General features: G+C 42.4%; 1 protein-coding gene across 8 annotated transcripts in view; it reads left to right on the forward strand.

Moving 5' to 3' along the window:
• MBNL3 (muscleblind like splicing regulator 3) overlaps positions 1-20,309 on the forward strand; it is a 169,003-nt gene that overhangs the window by 113,401 nt on the left and 35,293 nt on the right. For all 8 annotated transcript variants that reach the window (XM_073641327.1, XM_073641326.1, XM_073641322.1 and 5 more), the window contains exons 4-5: positions 11,468-11,668; positions 18,866-19,102. In XM_073641327.1, coding sequence (XP_073497428.1) covers positions 11,468-11,668; positions 18,866-19,102 — 438 coding nt within the window. The remainder of the gene's footprint in view (positions 1-11,467; positions 11,669-18,865; positions 19,103-20,309) is intronic.

Genomic DNA, 20,309 nt, shown 5'->3' on the forward strand with positions numbered 1-20,309 from the left:
TTCTTCTTTGTGAAGAAGAAAGATGGAGGCCTACGCCCTTGCCTGGATTTCCGTGAACTTAATCGGATTACGGTCCGAGATCCGTATCCACTCCCACTTATCCCCGATCTCTTTAATCAGATCGTGGGCGCCAAATGGTTCTTTAAGTTGGATCTCAGGGGGGCGTACAATCTGATTAGGATAAAGGAGGGGGATGAGTGGAAGACGGCGTTTAACACTCCGGAGGGGCATTATGAGAACCTTGTCATACCATTCGGTCTGACTAATGCCCCGGCGGTGTTCCAACACTTTGTTAATGACATTTTTCGCCGCCTGGTGGGTCAGTTTGTGGTCATATATCTGGATGACATCTTAATTTACTCGCCTGATCTTGTGTCTCATCAGGAGCATGTTAGGCAGGTGTTACAGATCTTGCGGGATAATAAACTGTACGCCAAATGGGAGAAGTGTGTGTTCGCCGTACAGGAACTCCAGTTTTTAGGTTTCCTGGTGTCAGCGTCCGGTTTTCGTATGGACCCAGGGAAAGTGCGGGCAGTTCTTGAGTGGGATCGGCCAGAGAATCTTAAGGCACTACAACGTTTCCTGGGGTTTGCTAATTATTACCGGAAATTCATTCGTAATTTCTCATCCATGGTTAAACCTCACACAGACATGACAAAAAAGGGGACGGATTTTTCTAGGTGGTCTGACAAGGCTTGTCAAGCATTCTCCTCCTTGAAAAAATGTTTTGCCTCAGCACCCATACTCATTCAACCTGATGCGTCACAGCCGTTCATTGTAGAGGTAGACGCTTCTGAGGTAGGGGTGGGAGCAGTTTTGTCACAAGGTTCGTCCCCTGGTAAGTGGCGTCCGTGCGCTTTTTTCTCCAAAAAATTGTCGTCCGCTGAGAGGAATTACGATGTCGGCAATAGGGAACTCTTGGCTATTAAGTTAGCTTTTGAGGAGTGGCGCCATTTTTTGGAGGGGGCAGTCCATCCGGTCACCGTCATCACTGATCACAAGAACCTGCTTTATCTGGAGTCCGCAAAACGTCTGAATCCCAGACAAGCCAGGTGGTCGTTGTTTTTTACCAGGTTTAATTTTGTCGTTACATATCGTCCTGGGTCAAAAAATGTGAAGGCGGATGCCTTATCTCGTAGTTTCCCTGGGCCGGGAATACGGATGATTCGGTTCCTATCCTTCAAGAGGGGGTGGTGGTGTCGGCAGTATGCTCTGAGCTTGAGGAGGAGGTATTGGAGGCTCAGGGGGACGCCCCTGTTGGACCTCCAGGGAGACTGTTTGTTCCAGATCAGCTACGACAAAAGGTGATCGAGGCACACCATAACTCAGCTTTGGCAGGACACCCAGGGAGTAAAGCAACTGTGGATCTCCTCTCGCGTCGATTTTGGTGGCCTAACTTACATAAGGAGGTGGTAACTTTTGTTGCGTCCTGTGGGGTTTGTGCGCGCTCTAAGAACCCACATACCCGTCCGTCTGGGGCTCTCTTACCTTTGAAGATCCCGGAGCGTCCTTGGACTCATCTGTCTATGGACTTTATTACGGACCTCCCGCCGTCCTCGGGTAAAACGGTCATACTCGTTGTAGTAGACAGGTTCAGCAAGATGGCACATTTTATCGCTCTTCCTGCTCTTCCTAATGCTAAAACTCTTGCGCAGGTGTTCATTGGAGAGATTGTGAGGCTTCACGGGGTACCCTCCGATGTGGTGTCGGATCGGGGGTCTCAGTTTGTGTCCAAATTCTGGAAGGCTTTTTGTACTCGGCGGGGGATGCATTTATCGTTCTCATCGGCTTTTCATCCTCAGACCAATGGTCAGACGGAACGTCTGAACCAGAGTTTGGAGACATATCTCCGGTGTTTTGTGTCAGAGAACCAGGAGGACTGGGCTTCTTTCTTACCTCTGGCGGAGTTTGCTCTTAATAATAGGCGGAGCGAATCCACTGGTAAGTCCCCGTTTTTTGGGGCATATGGTTTTCACCCCCAGTTTTGTACTTTCAGTAGAGGGGGCTCTTCGGGGGTTCCTGAGGAGGAACGATTTTCGTCATCACTCGCTTCAGTATGGAGAGGGGTACTGAATAATCTGAGTACTATGGGGAACCGATACAAACGTATGGCTGATAGGAGGAGAGTGTCTGGTTCGGACCTAAGTGTGAACGATCGATTATGGTTGTCTACCAAGAATATTAAACTCAAGGTTCCCTCCTGGAAACTGGGTCCCAGGTTCATCGGGCCGTACAGGATCAGTTCTATAATTAATCCGGTGGCATTCCGTCTTGACCTCCCCCCCTACGTTTAAAATTCATAACGTGTTCCACAGATCTTTGCTTAAGAGGTATGTGGCGCCGGTGATACCGTCACCTTTACCTCCTCCTCCTCCAGTGGTGGTCAATGGAAATTTGGAGTTTCAGGTATCTAAAGTCATCGATTCACGTTTTAGTCGCCGGTCCCTTCAGTACCTGGTTCATTGGAAAGGGTATGGTCCTGAGGAGAGAATATGGGTTCCTGCGTCAGATATTAATGCAGACCAGTTAATTCGGGCCTTCCACACGACTCACCTGGATAAACCTGGCCCTGAGGGTCCGGAGGCCCCTCGTAGAAGGGGGGGTACTGTCATGGGTGTGTCGCCACGAAGATCGTCGCGACTACACAGCCTGACTTCTCACAGCTGAGTTTTTGGTGCTTTGTGTTTTTTGGTTGTGAGGGAGTTAATTCTCTCTCTCTCTGTGCTTGACGAGGCTCAGGCTCGCCCAGCTGCAGTTAATGCTGCAGTATTGGGATTCCTTCAAATACCTGCTGGTCTGATAGGGAAGTTGTTGGTGAAAGCATTTCTTGCAGACCTTCAGAGTGGATCGTTGTTTGGTGGAGTTCGGAGCGAGGAGTATGCGGTGTGGTTTGTTCCCTTCCTCCCTTTATCATTTATCTCCTAACCTGTTGTTGTTCCCTCTGTAATTGTGGTGTTAGTTTTTGTATGCAAGGTGGTTTTTGGTTTTCCCCTTGTACTGTCTCGTTTATCTAGTACTGTGTTTTGGGCATTTTCTATCCTGTTCCCCATTGTTGTGATCGGGGTCCTTCTCGGGACTAGATTACTTAGGTTCAGGGATATTCAGGAGTTTAGGGTTACGCTGGTGGCCTGGACCTCTGTACCATTAACAGTACCTCCAGGTTGAAGGATTAGTCAGGGCCCCCGTCTAGGGTCAGCTCAGGCCCCTGACCCCCCTGTACGCTGAGACAGCGTGACACATATCACTTAGATTACCAGGTACAGCAGTTCTGACACAATCAGAGCTTTTAGATTTAGCAATGAAGCAGAGCTGAGAAAGCTAACCCCGCCCACACCACAGCTAACCCCGCCCCATCAGGGTCTGTATATACAATGTCCATAGGCAGTGAGGTGCTTATCTCAGAAGGGGGTGGAGTTGCAATCATTGCAAGCAAACAAAACCACAGGAGCTTGATAAGAGAGGCATCGCTGAAATCTTTGTTTTAACCCCTACAGCATTCTGTACTCAGCTTACATAGCAAAAACCTGCTGACAGATTACTTTTAATGTCCCATTAGTGCCACCTTAGAATCATAGAATCATAGAATAGAATCATAGAATGGTAGAGTTGGAAGGGACCTCCTGGGTCATCTGGTCCAACCCCCTGCTCAAAGCAGGATTCACTAGATCATCTCAGACAGATGTCTGTCCAGCCTCTGTTTGAAGACGTCCATTGAAGGGGAACTCACCACCTCTCGTGGCAGCCTGTTCCACTCATTAATCACCCTAACTGTCAAAAAGTTTTTTCTAATATCTAATCTGTGTCTCCTCCCATTTAGTTTCATCCCATTGCTTCTAGTCTTTCCTTGTGCAAATGAGAATAAAGATGATCCTTCTACAATGTGACAGCCCTTGACATATTTGTAGACAGCTATTAAGTCTCCTCTCAGTCTTCTTTTTTGCAAGCTAAACATTCCCAAATCCTGCAACCGTTTCTCATAGGACATGGTTTGCAGACCAGTCACCATTCTGGTCGCTCTTCTCTGAACTTGCTCCAGTTTGTCTATGTCTTTTTTAAAATGTGGTGCCCAAAACTGTACACAGTATTCCAGATGAGGTCTGACCAAAGAGGAGTAAAGACCGATAATGACTTCACGTGATCTAGACTGTATGCTTCTGTTAATACATCCCAGAATTGTATTTGCCTTTTTTGCTGCTGCATCACACTGTTGACTCATGTTCAGTCTATGATCTATTAGTATACCTAAGTCTTTTTCACATGTACTGTTGCTTAGCTCTATTCCTCCCATTCTGTATATGCTTTTTTCATTTTTATTGCCCAGATGTAGTACTTTGCATTTTTCCCTGTTAAAAACCATTCTGTTGGTTGCTGCCCACTGCTCCAGTTTATTTAGGTCTTTTTGAATCCTCTCTCTCTCTTCTCTAGTATTAGCTATCCCTCCTAGCTTTGTGTCATCAGCAAATTTAATCAGTTTACCCTCAATTCCTTCATCTAAATCATTGATAAAGATGTTGAACAATACAGGTCCCAGGACGGAGCCCTGTGGTACCCCACTTGAGACATTCATCCAGCTGGATGTGAAGCCATTTACAACCACCCTTTGAGTCCGATCACTAAGCCAGTTATGAATCCACCTAACAGTTGCCTGGTCCATTGCATACTTGGTCATTTTTTCAATAAGGATGGTGTGAGATACTTTGTCAAATGCTTTGCTGAAGTCAAGATATACTATATCTACAGCATTTCCCTGATCCACCCAGTCAGTGATTCTGTCATAGAAGGAAATTAAGTTAGTCTGACATGACTTGTTAGTTACAAACCCATGCTGACTCTGGTTAATCACTTCATTCTTATCCATGTACTTACATACATGTTGTTTAATAATTTGTTCAAAGATCTTTCCTGGTATAGAAGTCAGACTCACCGGCCTATAGTTCCCTGGGTCCACCTTCTTCCCCTTTTTGAAGATAGGAACAACATTTGCTCTTCTCCAGTCTTCTGGGACTTCTCCTGTTCTTCAAGAATTTTCAAAGATTATGGAGAGTGGTTCTAAAATTTCTTCTACGATCTCCTTCAGTACTCTGGGGTGTAATTCATCTGGACCTGGAGACTTGAACTCATTTATGTTAGCTAAATATTCCCTCACAATCTTTCTGTTTACAGATAACTTGGATTCCTCTATTCCTTTAAAAGGACAGTGAAGATCAGTTGATGTTACATTTTCTTTCTGAGAGAAAACAGATGCAAAATAGGAATTAAAAAGTTCGGCCTTCTCAACATCCTCTCTTACCATTTCTCCATTTTCATCCTGTAAAAATCCTATAGCATCATTGACTTTTCTTTTACTTTTGACATACCCCCAAAATCCTTTTTTATTGCTTTTGACATCTCTTGCAAGCCTTAATTCATTGTCAGCTTTAGCTAACCTGATACGTGCCCTGCAGGATCTGCAGACTGCATTATAATCTTCCTTAGATATGCCTCCCTCTTTCCATTTAATAAACATTTCTTTCTTTCTTTTTAGCATGTGTTTAAGTTCTGTGTTCATCCATCCTGGTTTCCTTAAATGCTTCCCATTCTTCCTACTTTTCGGGATTGTTAACGATTGTGCTTTGAGAATCTCATTTTTAAAAATTTCCCATCCTTCCTGGACATTTTTGTCCTTAAGGACATCCAGCCATTGGATCCCTCCTATTCTCTTTCTGAGTCTCTTAAAATCTGCCTTTCTAAAATCTAACCTTGAAGTTTGAGTCTTCACATGTCTTCCTCCTCTAGTTATCCAAAATTCTATAATAGCATGATCGCTGCCTCCTAGGGTCCCAGCCACCTTTACCTCCTCAACCATTTCCTCCCTGTTTATAAGGATTAGATCCAAAGTAGCAGATCCCCTTGTTTTCTCCCCTACCTTTTGGAAGATAAAGTTGTCAGCAAGAGAGGATAAGAATTTGCTTGACCTGTTAGTTTTACTTGAGAGAGATTCCCAACAAATGTCTGGATAGTTGAAATCTCCCATGACCACTACGTCATATTTTTTGGAGAACTTGGTCATTTGATACATAAAGAGTTCATCCATATCTTCAGCTTGCCCAGGTGGCCTGTAGTAAATGCCTACAATGGTGTCCTTTCCGTTGTTCTCTCCTTGTATTCTTACCCAAACAGTTTCCACAGAACTCCCAGTCTCTGAAGCTTCAATCTCTGTGCAGATATACACTTTTCTAACATACAATGCAACACCTCCTCCTCGTTTATCAAGTCTGTTTCTTGCAAATAAGTTGTATCCTTTTAGCCTTTTATTCCAATCATGTGTATCGTCCCACCAAGTTTCAGTGATTCCAATGACATCATATTCCTTTTCCTGCATTAGTAGTTCCAATTCTCCTTGTTTGTTGCCCATGCTTTGTGCATTTGTATAAAAACATTTTAGTTTGTGATTGGTTTCTCTTCCTCCCATATTTTTATTATTTAAATTGTTTTGTCTTTGTTCTTCCTTTCCACTTCCAGTAGCAGAGATCTCAATAGTATTTGTCAGCTGTATGGCTTTTTCTGGCCTTTTGCTTCCCTTCCCACATTGTTCTAGTTTAAAGCTTTTCTGATGAGTGTAGCAAGGCGACTTCCAAATACATGTTTTCCAGTCTTCGTAAGGTGCACCCCATCTCTAGCAAGTAGTCCATCGTATAGGTAATTCATTCCGTGATCCAGAAATCCAAATCCTTGGTGACGGCACCATCGACGTAGCCAGTTGTTCACCTGTAGAATCTTATTCCACCTCATTGTTCCATGGCCATCCACTGGGAGGATGGATGAGAAGACCACCTGCGCTCCCAATTCTTTCACTTTCTTGCCTAAGTCTTCAAAGTCACTGCAGATGGTTTCCAGGTCCTTTCTTGCGGTGTCATTTGTCCCCACATGTATTAGCAGGAATGGGTAGTGATCTGTAGGTCTGAAGAGTCTTGATATCCTGTCAGACACATCTTTAATTTTTGCTCCTGGAAGACAGCACATTTCTCTTGTGGTTATGTCTGGTCTGCAGATAGCGGCCTCTGTTCCTCTTAACAGGGAATCCCCCATGACCACCACTCTCCGTTTTTTCTTCACAACATTCTTCTTTCTCCATCCAGGAGGATTCTGAGGGCTTACAAGGTTATTCATTGCTGGCAAAGTCTTATTTTGCTGTATTTCTTCATGGTTCTCCTGCGTGAGAGCCTGGTACTGGTTCCTGAGCAGTATGGGTGCTGACTGCCTCTCGATCCTCCTGCTTCTGTGGGTCACATGCTTCCATTCCTCTGTTTCGTCAGGTGCAGTTCGAATTTCTTCTCTTTCTGAATCATGAAGAGATAATTCTGCTCTGTCTAAGAACTCTTCACCTTCTTTAATGATTTTCAAGGTAGTTAACCTCTCTTCTAGATTTCGCAACTTTTCCTCCAACAGGGACACAAGCTTGCATTTCTGGCATGTGAAGTTTGGCTTTTCCACTGGCAAGTCTGTGAACATGTAGCAGGATATGCAGCTCACCAAATGGCTCCTGGACTCTTCCATGTTCTTATTGTTAATGTTCTGAAAACAGTGAAAAAAGCTTAAAAAAAAAGCTTCAAAATGCCTACCGGCGCGCGGTTTACCGATGTCCTCTTTTCATGCCCAACAGCCAAAATCCAGTGTTCTTTGAGCTCGCGGAGACTCTTCACTTACCCCAAAATGCAGTGGGAATATGCAAATTATCTCCTCAGGACTCCTCCCCTGGTTTGCCGATGTCCTCTTTTCAGCTCCAACAGCCAAAATCCAGTGTTCTTTGAGCTCGCGGAGACTCTTCACTTACCCCAAAATGCAGTGGGAATATGCAAATTATCTCCTCAGGACTCCTCCCCTGGTTTGCCGATGTCCTCTTTTCAGCTCCAACAGCCAAAATCCAGTGTTCTTTGAGCTCGCGGAGACTCTTCACTTACCCCAAAATGCAGTGGGAATATGCAAATTATCTCCTCAGGACTCCTCCCCTGGTTTGCCGATGTCCTCTTTTCAGCTCCAACAGCCAAAATCCAGTGTTCTTTGAGCTCGCGGAGACTCTTCACTTACCCCAAAATGCAGTGGGAATATGCAAATTATCTCCTCAGGACTCCTCCCCTGGTTTGCCGATGTCCTCTTTTCAGCTCCAACAGCCAAAATCCAGTGTTCTTTGAGCTCGCGGAGACTCTTCACTTACCCCAAAATGCAGTGGGAATATGCAAATTATCTCCTCAGGACTCCTCCCCTGGTTTGCCGATGTCCTCTTTTCAGCTCCAACAGCCAAAATCCAGTGTTCTTTGAGCTAGCGGAGACTCTTCACTTACCCCAAAATGCAGTGGGAATATGCAAATTATCTCCTCAGGACTCCTCCCCTGGTTTGCCGATGTCCTCTTTTCAGCTCCAACAGCCAAAATCCAGTGTTCTTTGAGCTCGCGGAGACTCTTCACTTACCCCAAAATGCAGTGGGAATATGCAAATTATCTCCTCAGGACTCCTCCCCTGGTTTAAGAAGTATTGATTCCACCACTCGTAAAAAAATAGTTTATACTTGCTGAGTCCATCTCTCCCCTGCACCCAGAGCGGGCCAGTACAGGCAGCACAATGCAGTGTCATTGCGATACTTTTGCAGGATTGCTAACGTCTTGTAGGCTTGCTGCCTACAGGGTGGAGAATGGTGGGGCAAGAATCCTATTGCCCCCCCCTACTGTATCACAGAATCCTAATGTTTCGGCATCATGTTGACAATGATACAATTTGTAGGACTCCACTCGCCAAAGAAACTGCAGTTTTATTAACCAAAAATGATGGGTGTAGATGAGGGAAAAAAGTATGAACCTCATACAGCTGGTTACTTTAAAAATCCATGTCAGAATGGATGTGCCATCCGTTTTGTGAACTCTGGTGGTAGATCCCCTGTAAATGCGGTAGTATTTCAGAGGCTCAGGAATCTTGCTGATTAGTGTAAAAAACCAACTGCACAAAGGCTTTTCAGGTTCAAAGTGGATGTAAAAGTGCTGACAGTAGATAGGATGAGCATGGCATGACCTATGAAGGATCAGGCATTTATTTCACATCACACTGGCTCCTCAGAGGCTGGACTAATGGGATTTTAGTGCTATTAGGTTTCAGAATGAAGATTATTATTAACGTAACCACTATCATAAAAACTCACATCATTCTAGATCTCCCCTTGGATATAATAAAACAGAACATTTTGACTTGATCTTTCTTTTTTTTTACCCTAAGGCTGCCATGGATCAGGCATTTTAATGATTTGTAATAAAACCTCACACAGTGGAAGCATAGACTGTAATGAACTGTATGTGAACCTGTGACCCTGTTCTATAGCTGCTACAATTGGCTGCTGCGAATACCTTCTAGAGCCAGGTAGTAGAGGGAAGGGGGTCAGGAGCGTAATTGCTGACGGACAGAAAAAAAACACAACTTGCAGTCAAACTACAAGAAGTATTCCCAGCTCCGCTTTCCACCTGCTGTAAATGATGATTGCTGCATAGCAGAAAGAGTATTACATTTAGATTTTGTTATTATGTTGGCTATAGGATAGAAATGTATAAATAGTCAGGGCCAAGACAAAAAGTGGGGGTGCACTTATCTTCCCTACCGAGAAAGGGGGTGTCTCAGTGTCCCCCCAACATTGTCAGTGGTACTCAAAGTTGACTAATATAGGAAAATAAATAGAAAACATCATGTATATTACTGGCACTATGCCAAAACTCTGAAAAACATAGTTTAAAAGGCGCCGGGGAATGAGCCGGGAGACTAGTCGGACAGGCGGGTCCCCAATGACTTCTCCCCGGTCACTGCCCTGGATTGACAGGTCTCTCCCTACCTATGTGTATAGGGACAGAGCTATCACTCCAGGGCAGTGACCGGGGAGAAGCTGCTGGGGACTTGCTTGTCCGATTAGTCTCCAGTGTGGCGCAGTTCCAAGCAACTTTTAAATTATGTTTTCCAGAGTTTTGGCATTTTATAGTAAAACATACCTGGCCGACATCTTACAGCCAGTATCTGGTACATGTTGCTGGTGGGTCGGGCAGCATGCCTCAGCTGTTAAGTTCCCTTTAATATTACTCTTACTGAGTACTTTATACTGGAGCAGGATAGTCCACCACATGTGATGCTTGTGATACTTTTTATTGACCTTTCTCATTTGTAAACAAAACTTTTGAAAAACATGCGGAGTGCTCTCACAATCCCGATCCCGGTTTCCACCATCAGCTGATGCTGTTTTTCTCCTATGCAGAAATGCCGCCAGGTTCTTTAGACATCCTCATGTGATCTGGAAGGATTTCTCTGGGATTTTTCAGATCTAGTGTATACATTTATAATAGTAGTGCTGGTTAATTGATCACTGTATAACATCACAATGTTTGAAGGGTTATTCACATTCTCATAACTTAATGAAGCTTAGAGATTGATTCGCAGGACCCAGTCCAGCCGCTAGGTCAGTATTCAGATGGGTGCCCTGAGACCCGCATTGCACCTCCCGGCATCCGCAACGCTTTTCTTGGTTAGCCAGCCTAATGGGCGTCATGCCACAATGATGATGTCGTGCTAGGCTGGCCAATCAAAAGAAGCTGTCAGGTAAGAGGCAGTCCAAAGGGCTCAAGTCCGCTGACCTGGTGGCTGGACGGGGTCCTGCGATTACATTCATACCTTCTCTAGTAAAATTTCAAAGTGCTTGTTAAAACAACCAACTTTTGTAATTTACCTATTGCTAAATATTCTCTCTGTTCTCAAGAGCGAAGGGATTTTTAATTCTTTTGTGTACTACTTATTTCCTAGGTTACCGGCCACTTCTGCAGATATCAGAAGTGGCCAGTCTCTTAGGCAAAATGTAAGCACTGTTCTGACGCTGGCCGTTCTGCTGGATTTGACCAGCATAAGTGCCGCTGAGCTCCTCTCCTGCCGCAGAGGCAGATTTGCTTCTCCTTGCAGCATGGGAGAGCGCACAGTTTGGGACAGTAGCACGACAATGCTGCTACTACAGTCAATCATCCAAGAGCGCACCACGTCTCAGCAAGCAGAAAGCACTGGAGCATCGAGCTCCTGAACAGCAGACATGAGTGCACCCTTTAAAAACCCTTTATATTGTAGACTACCGTATATGCTAATATTAAATCATTCTACATGCAACCAAATTAAATCAGTTTTCCCATTTCCCATCATATTGGATAACAAAAGTCAACTAAACTATTGTCCCAATTTGTCAGTCTAGTAATGTAGTACTTCAGATAAGCTCTCTTGCTACACAATATTATTTTGGGATGCTGTGAATTTCTAGAATTTCGTTATCTGTATATAGCTCACACAACCAATGGACAAGGATGACACAGTTCCTTCTACCTCCACTCAACCCACACACAAAAAGGCATAATTGTGAAAGTAATGTTGGGTCTTCACTAGGATCATGAAAGGGCCCTAATCTCCTTTTGTTCCTTCTTTGCAGACCACATTCCCTGTGACTCCATCACTTGCAACAAGCCCATCCATGGCTTTTAGTCCCTACTTGAGTCATGTCTCTCCAGGCATGGGTCTTGTTCCCGCAGAGCTTCTACCAAATACACCTGTCCTGGTTTCTGGAAATCCAGCAGTTACAGTACCTGGTGGCTCTGCTGGTCAGAAACTGGTGCGCACAGACAAACTGGAGGTAAGTCGCTGACTATGGCAAAGCAGAATCCTATGCATCAGGTTACAGAATTCTTTGCGGAGGCTGAATAGATTACTGGCTTAATGTAACTATTAGTCAACGGAAGGCATGAGCATCCAATGTGCCGTGAATGCATTATATTATTACATGACGGGTCCCACACTCTATACTCAGCCTTTGAAAAACTGTAGCACATAAGTGGTTTCATAGTGAGTATGTAATATATAGAATTATTACTTGTACGATCAGATATTTATGTGAGAAGACAATTTGAGGGACAAATAAAAGTAATTGAAAGCACAATGCCTAATGGATGAGAATCATGCCAATGCTTAAAGGGGTCATCCGGCCTTAGGCTACAAGTCTCTCTGTGACTGCAGACTTGTGAATCCTTGCATCGCATGCACACTGGGAGTGGCAAGCGCGTGACCACAAGAATGTAATTTGTATACATGTGGTCACGTGCAGACTAGACGTATCTGGCCTCACTCAGTGCTAGTGTGTGTCGAACACAGTCTAGTTGGAATGTGGCCTGAATGACCGTCCGCTCCAGGAGCCAGAGAATCCTCACAGCGCACAGTCCACGTGTGATGAATGAGGATTTTTCACATAAAGTCACTTCAGACTTGTAGCCTAAGGCTGGACGACCCCTTTAAGATGGGAATACACTTTAATGAGGACCTGTCACTCGCCAGGAGTATGTCATTTTAGACCTGGTGTTCTCCTGAATCCGGCGCTGTTTTTCTTTTGTTCTTCCTGAGAAATGGCCCCCTCTTCCCTGGATATAAATCTAGTATGGTCAGCCAACTGGGAGTGGTTCTCAAGAAGACTCCAATGGAGAAGAGTTGATCACACCCATTTGGTAACAAGAGTAGATTTATATGCAGGGAAGAGGGGGCCATATCTCAAGAATGGAAAGGAGCAGGAACAAAAGGAAAACCATGTCAATTCTGGGGAAAGGCAGCATTTACACCAGGTAAAAAAAATAAGGGAACTGTTGCATGCTATAAATATGTAAAGTGTCTAAATAGTACTACTATATAGTGCATAAATATTTGTTCATGCCAAGCTAAAATATGGCCATACGGTGAATTATACTACCATACAATGCTGATGCATACTGACATGCAGGAGTGTTCCCAGAGGCTTTTAAGGCATATATACATTTTTGCAATTTGCAAAAAAAAACATCAGAAATTAGACATATCCTATGGATACATCATAAATGTCTCAGCTGGGACCTACTCTTTTTAATATTCACTCATTTGGAAAAACCAAGTAATTGAAATATAGTTGCAGAACATTTCATTATACAATAATTGATGTGAATGTTTAGCATATAGGGCATTTTTCATCTAAATACTTGTATTTGGGGATAAAAAAAATCTTTTTTTGCATTTAGGTCTTATTAAAAATATTGAACCATTTAACTTTGATGTGGTCCGTAGTCACAAATCAGCTTAGTCAGGGGTGGACAATTAATTTTCCCGAGGGGCCACATGAGAGACCGTGAGTGCTGTGGAGGGCCAAACGAATAGGCTGAAATTAATACTGCTCAATATTAATATTAACATATTAATTACACTTATAATTATTTTATATCCATATTATCACTTAATATTATTCAGGATTAAGTATGCTGACATTCTTCTGTATGTAAAAAAAAAACCTAAAAAAAACCTAGAAGTCTGAACTGAAACATAAATTGATGTGCATGCAAAATGTAAATGCATGTTCACACAAGGCCACTAGACAAAGAAAAACCAAAGACAAGCAAAATACCCAAGTAACTGGAAGTAAATGGGTAAATCGCACAGTGCAAAAATAATAATAAATAATGAAGGGTATTTAGTTAACATAATTTTGATCAAAATAATGTAAAAGCTATCCCGCCACATCACGGCAACCCTTATGGGACAGTCCTAACTCTAATATTAAAACCTTACCATTTGTCAAGTGACATACGTATGGATAAGGGCAGAGAGACTGACCCCCTAGTAGAAGCATAGACCTGAGGCAGAATGAAAATTCTTCTGTATGTCGTATAAGCCCACAGAGCCCCCAAAATACAGTATGAGCCCCCACATAATCCCCATTATACAGTATAAGCCCCCACATAGCCCCCTATATACAGTATGAGCCCCCACATAGCCTCGTATATAAAGAATTAGCTCCCTATATTATACAGTATGACCCCCACATAGCCTCCTATATACAGTATTAGCCCCCACATAGCCCCTATATTATACAATATGAGCCCACACATATCCTCCTATATACAGTATGAGCCCCCACATAGCCTTCTTTATACAATATTAGCCCCACATAGCCTCCCATACACAGCATGATCCCCCACATAGCCTCCCATATATAGCATGAGCCCCCACATAGCCTCCTAAATACACTATGAGCCCCCACATAGCCTCCTATATACAGCATGAGCCCCACACAGCCTCCTATATACAGCATGAGCCCCCACATAGCCTTATATACAGTATGAGCCCTCAAATAGACTCCCATAAACAGCATGGGCTCCCACATAGCCTCCTATATACAGTATGAGCCCTCACATAGCCTCCTATACATGCAAACACCCCATACAGAAAAAAAACATACTCCCCTCACTTGGTTCTCCCAGTGCTCTACTCCTGTCTCCGATGCACTGACTCTCTGTCTAGCAGGCTCTGTCCTCCACCAATCACGTATTCACTGCTCTCTGCATCCTGAGGATACAGATAGTGGTGACATCGGGAAGTGGCAGCGGCAGCAGACTGGCAGCGTGCAAGGGCATGGTACAGCCCGTGGGCCACTGTTTTCATCCCATTGGCTGTCTCGGTCTGCGGGCCAGACAGGAACAGCCAATGTGCTGGATGTGGCCCACAGGCCCGCATTTTGCCCAGCTCTGAGCTAAGAGGATCTCAGAAAAAGTTTGTAAACAGTTTCCATGCATGCATTTAAGGAAAAAAATTATCCCCTAAGGTGAACAAATAATTTTTCTTTCTGCATACAACACAGGGAAAACACTCTAATCCTCTTTTTCTTATTAATCATAAACAACAATGAGCAGTACTGTTAATATTTACTGTAAATCTGTTATTTTCCTGTAATCACAGCATTAATGTTAGGCATACATTATTAGTGGAGGCTTAATGTAATTATAATAATAGATAATAGCTGGCTTGTAGGAAATGATGGGGTATAAAGACAGATAATATAGTTATGGACATAAATGTACGTTTTGTGTCCTGTCTGTCACAGCCTCTATGTTCTGATATGCACCAATGGTCATTCATACATGTGAACTTTGCTTCCCAATATAAAAACATATGAATCGTGTTGTTTTATTAACTTTTTGGGTATATACAGTATATGAAAGTATAGGAAACATTTCTTTAATCAGACACAAACAGGAAGTGACCGCTGTCAAATTATCAGATATTCTAGTTGCAGCTACTATTTGAAACCATCTGTACGAAGGCATTTACCAGCTAGTCCAAAGAGAAAAGAATCTCCAGCCCCAAAAAAAAACTAAAAAAAAAAGTCTTTAGTCAGCCACCAATTGTGCAAGTTCTCCCACTTAAAAAGATGAGCGAGGCCTGTAATTGACATCATAGGTAGACCTCAACTATGAGAGACAAAATGAGAAAACAAATCCTGAAAATCACATTGTCTGATTTGAACAGAAATTTTTTTCAAATTTTGGTGGAAAATAAGTATTTGGTCAATTACAAACAAGCAAGATTTCTGGCTCTCACAGACCTGTAACTTCTTCTTTAAGAGGCTCCTCTGTCCTCCACTCATTACCTGTAGTACTGGCTCCTGTTTGAACTTGTTATCAGTATAAAAGACACCTGTCCACAACCTCAAACAGTCACACTCCAAACTCCACTATGGTGAAGACCAAAGAGCTGTCGAAGGACACCAGAAACAAAATTGTAGCCCTGCACCAGGCTGGGAAGACTGAATCTGCAATAGGCAAGCATCTTGGTGTGAAGAAATCAACTGTGGGAGTAATAACTAGAAAATGGAAGACATACAAGACCACTGATAATCTCCCTTGATCTGGGGCTCTACACAAGATCTCACCCCATGGGGTCAAAATGATCTCAAGAATGGTGAGCAAAAATCCCAGAACCACACGGGGGGGCCTAGTGAATCACCTGCAGAGAGCTGGGACCAACGTTACACAGGCTACCATCAGTAACACACTACTCCGCCAGGGACTCAGGTCCTGCAGTGCCAGACGTGTCCCGCTGCTTCAGCCATTACATATCCAGGCCCATCTGAAGTTTACTAGAGAGCATCTGGATGATCCAGAAGAGTATTGGGAGAATGTCATATGGTCAGATGAAACCAAAGTAGAACTGTTTGGTAGAAACACAACTTGTTGTGTTTGGAGGAGAAAGAATGCTGAGTTGCATCCAAAGAACACTATACCTACTGTGAAGCATGGGGGTGGCAACATCATGCTTTGGGGCTGTTTCTCTACCAAGGGACCAGGACAACTGATCCGTGTACATGAAAGAATGAATGGGGCTATGTATCGTGAGATTTTGAGTGCAAACATCCTTACATCAGCAAGGGCATTGAAGATGAAACGTGGCTGGGTCTTTCAGCATGACAATGATCCCAAGCACACCGCCAGGGCAACGAAGGAGTGGCTTCGTAAGAAGCATTTCAAGATCCTGGAGTGGCCTAGCCAGTCTCCAGATCTAAACCCTATAGAAAACCTTTGGAGGGAGTTGAAAGTCTGTGTTGCCCGGCGACAGCCCCAAAACATCACTGCTCTAGAGGAGATCTGCATGGAGGAATGGGCCAACATACCAGCAATAGTGTGTGCCAACCTTGTGAAGACTTACAGAAAACGTTTGACCTCTGCCATTGCCAACAAAGGATATATAACAAAGTATTGAGATGAACTTTTGTAATTGACCAAATACTTATTTTCCACCAACATTTGAAAAAAATTTCTTTCCAAATCAGACAATGTGATTTTCAGGATTTGTTTTCTCATTTTGTCTCTCATAGTTGAGGTCTAACTATGATGTCAATTACAGGCCTCGCTCATCTTTTTAAGTGGGAGAACTTGCACAATTGGTGGCTGACTAAATACTTTTTTCCCCACTGTATATGTGTGTGTGTATGAGTACCTCCCATGTGTATAATGATAAATATATGTGTACACATTATTTTTATAAATAAATAATAATAATAATAATAAAAAAAAATATATATATATATATATATAACTATTATTATATACACAGGAGGCACAGGATAATTATGCATTTTGAGCAAACATAACGTTCCTCATCCTGGTACAAGGACTCAGAATGTTATGCTTGTTCAAAATGCATAATTATCCTGTGCTTTCTGTGTATGTATGAGTATATATATACGTGTATATTGTTATTATTATTATTACTATTATTATAATTTTTTCTCACCGTTTGTGGATTTTAAAATGCTAAAATAAAGAAGAGAACATGGTTTTATCATGATATTCAGCAGCACATTTTTTTTTTTTTGGAGTGAACTGCAAGAAGCAACGGGAAAACTGTCCTATGGGAAAAAAACCCTTTCTTCTGATGAGCTGATCTGAATCCTTTTCTATTTGACAACTAGAGCAACTTGTAAAATAACGCGTCATGTTATCAAACATTCTGTATCATCAGATGATAAAAAAGATTATGAGATGATGGATTTAAGAATAACTAAGCAAAAAAGACTTTTAAGAGTGCAGACCCATAGGCAGGGCATGTGCCTCTGTACGGTGCCACCATTAGGCACCAAATCCCATTCCGTCACAGAATCCGCACTCCTCAGAGAATATTTGTATTATTCGGCTCGCCATGGGGCCGGCCACATATCCTATTTGAGTCTATGAGAAATAAAACCTGTATACGGTAATATGATATGGGCCCATGGAAGACTATGGGTGCTGAATTACAGAGAAACAGTTAAAGGGAACCTGTCAGCTGATTCATGCTGCCCAAACCATGGGCAGCATTGCCGCCAGATATATAGAAAATATAGTTAGAAGATCTTTTGTTAGTACCGTTCCTATCATAGCAGCGCTGGGTAGCGCCGGAGTATTGTCTCCAGCTATGGTTCCTGGCTGGATTTTCTAACTGTGCAGCCAGGTTCTGATTCGTGCTGCCTATTGTTTGGGCAGCATGAATCACTTAACAGGTTCCATTTAGAGGGGATTTCAAATAAAAAAAAATGTATCTCCCCATCCATGAGATAAATGTCTGATTACTGGAACCCTTACTGATCAATAGAACAAGGGTCCTGATCTCTCCTACTCGTCACTGCTCAGTTATCTCCATCATAGACAATGAATGGAGCAGCAGTGATCATTTGTAACCATGCTGTTTCATTCACTTCTGACCTTCATGGAAAGAAATGGGGGATCGGGACCCCCATTCAGTTTGACTACAGTAATCCTATGGTTAGATGATAGATATCATTTATAGGAAAATCTCTTTAATTAAAAAAAAATGTGTAGCACCCCTTTAATCTTGTACATACTGTACCTCCATCTCTCTACAAATAATAATGTCCACTATAATTTAGACTTAAAAGTACCAATATGAAATAAATCTGGGAAAAAAATCTAATATAGAATATTCTGATATCTTAATACTAACAAAATTAATGAAAAATGGGGGAAAGGGTAATGGAAAAATGGGAGACAGCCTGATCAGAGCATAGAATACATGACACAAATATTCAGATTATCCATAGTAGGCTTGAGACTATATCAACCAATATAGCAACTGAGTATAAATAAGTAAATAGTCAATAACCTTCTTTAGACAAAAATAATCAAGCATATATTACCATGAGAGCTCATAAAATCAGGCTGCCACCCATTACAAGACGCGTTTCACATGTATGCTTCACCTGTGGTTTACTGCTTTTGTCCTACACTTATTTCAAATTGGAACTATAATGTACCACCAATAAACATTGACATGTGGGTGATCACATATAACAAAAATTAAATTTCCAGGCGACATTTACGTAGAGTTTTGTGACAAGGATGTTGCATGGATCCATTTAACGATCCACATAAAAAATCTGCTCTGTTGTTCGATAAATGGGAACAAATTGGCAGCACACTGCATGCTGTGATCTATCCTGCAACCCAAGTGTAAGTAGTTCTCTAATTGTAAATCATGTGTCCTCCAGGTTTGTAGAGAATTCCAGCGTGGGAACTGCACCCGTGGTGAGAATGACTGCCGCTATGCGCATCCGATAGATATTGCCATGATTGACACCAATGAGAACACTGTAACTGTTTGCATGGATTACATCAAAGGCCGATGCTCTAGGGAGAAATGCAAGTACTTTCACCCCCCTGCACACCTGCAAGCCAAAATAAAGGCAGCTCAGCACCAGGTGAACCAAACAGCCGCAGCTGCGATGGTAAGGGCTTACCCTGTCTCCCTGTCTCTCCGGAGTCTGGGTGCCATGGGGCTAATTAAAACATACGTAACTCTTGCAGTATGTTCATGTATGTATTTGTCTTCCTAAAACATGTCTCACTTATATATCCATCATGTCATTATTAATACAGTGCATTTTAAGATCTTCCTTATTTTTTAATAGTGGCTGCCCATAAGGCTTCCCCTGGGGTTTTCGCCCAGGTGTCTGAGGACCAAGCGTGCCTAGTTATGTAGTGATGCATCACCTGCCTGTATATTGCTGATAACTAGTCAAGTCTTGGGTCTAGGGAACGTGTTTTTTTTTTTTATAAATTGTTGCATTTTTTGTTGTCCAAAAAAAATGCAACAATGGATCGATCACCCGTAAAACACCCTAACAGAACCTTAAAAATATTACATAAAAGAGGACAACTCAGCTATACACCACAAGATGCTAGGTGACAAAGATCTAAAAATACAGTGGTGAAACATGTTGAGATTTGCTCTTATCTGTTTATGGTCTACGCTTATAGCATCTTTATTAGCTAAAAAAAGTACTAAAAGCTAAAAATTCCCATAGGTGTCCTTTCAGAGGAGAATTTATGGAAATGTGAATATCATATAATCACAAGTCCTTTATTTTCCCCTAATGGTCTTATTAGGACCCCCAGCAATTCCCCAGCAATTATGACAGGGTCCTGTTAGCAGTCATAGCAAGTTATAGACCCACTCCACACAATCATAGCAGGGCTCCTAGTAGTCAAACCATTGTCTCTTCCCTTTGCTCACAGTAGTGCTTGACCAACCCCTTCACAGCTGTACTTTATTGATTAAATAATATCAATGGAGCTTTGGTCTCCTTACTAAATGACTGTACATTTAAGATTAAAGTCTCATCAGAGTGAATGTGAATTTTTATAAATATAGTACCAAAAACAGATGCAATATAATCCATTGTTTCTACTCTGCACCATCTTTCCATGCAGCTGGCAATGCAGGCAGTGGATATTCCATGTCTACTTCTAGGAACATGTCTATTATACTAAACTTCACAGATGTAAAATAATAGTATACATCACAAATGAAGACTATATATACAGTTTTTCACACATAACCCTGGAAACCCAGTGGAAAATGATGGTTACATTAGAAATATTAAAGAAGTAACATTGTACCCAAAATCTTAACAGTTTAATAAAAAAAAAAGT

The sequence above is a fragment of the Phyllobates terribilis genome, unplaced genomic scaffold (genome assembly GCF_046119375.1).
Source record: "Phyllobates terribilis strain yellow unplaced genomic scaffold, ASM4611937v1 Scaffold_7__3_contigs__length_470593459, whole genome shotgun sequence".
Lineage (NCBI taxonomy): Eukaryota > Metazoa > Chordata > Amphibia > Anura > Dendrobatidae > Phyllobates > Phyllobates terribilis.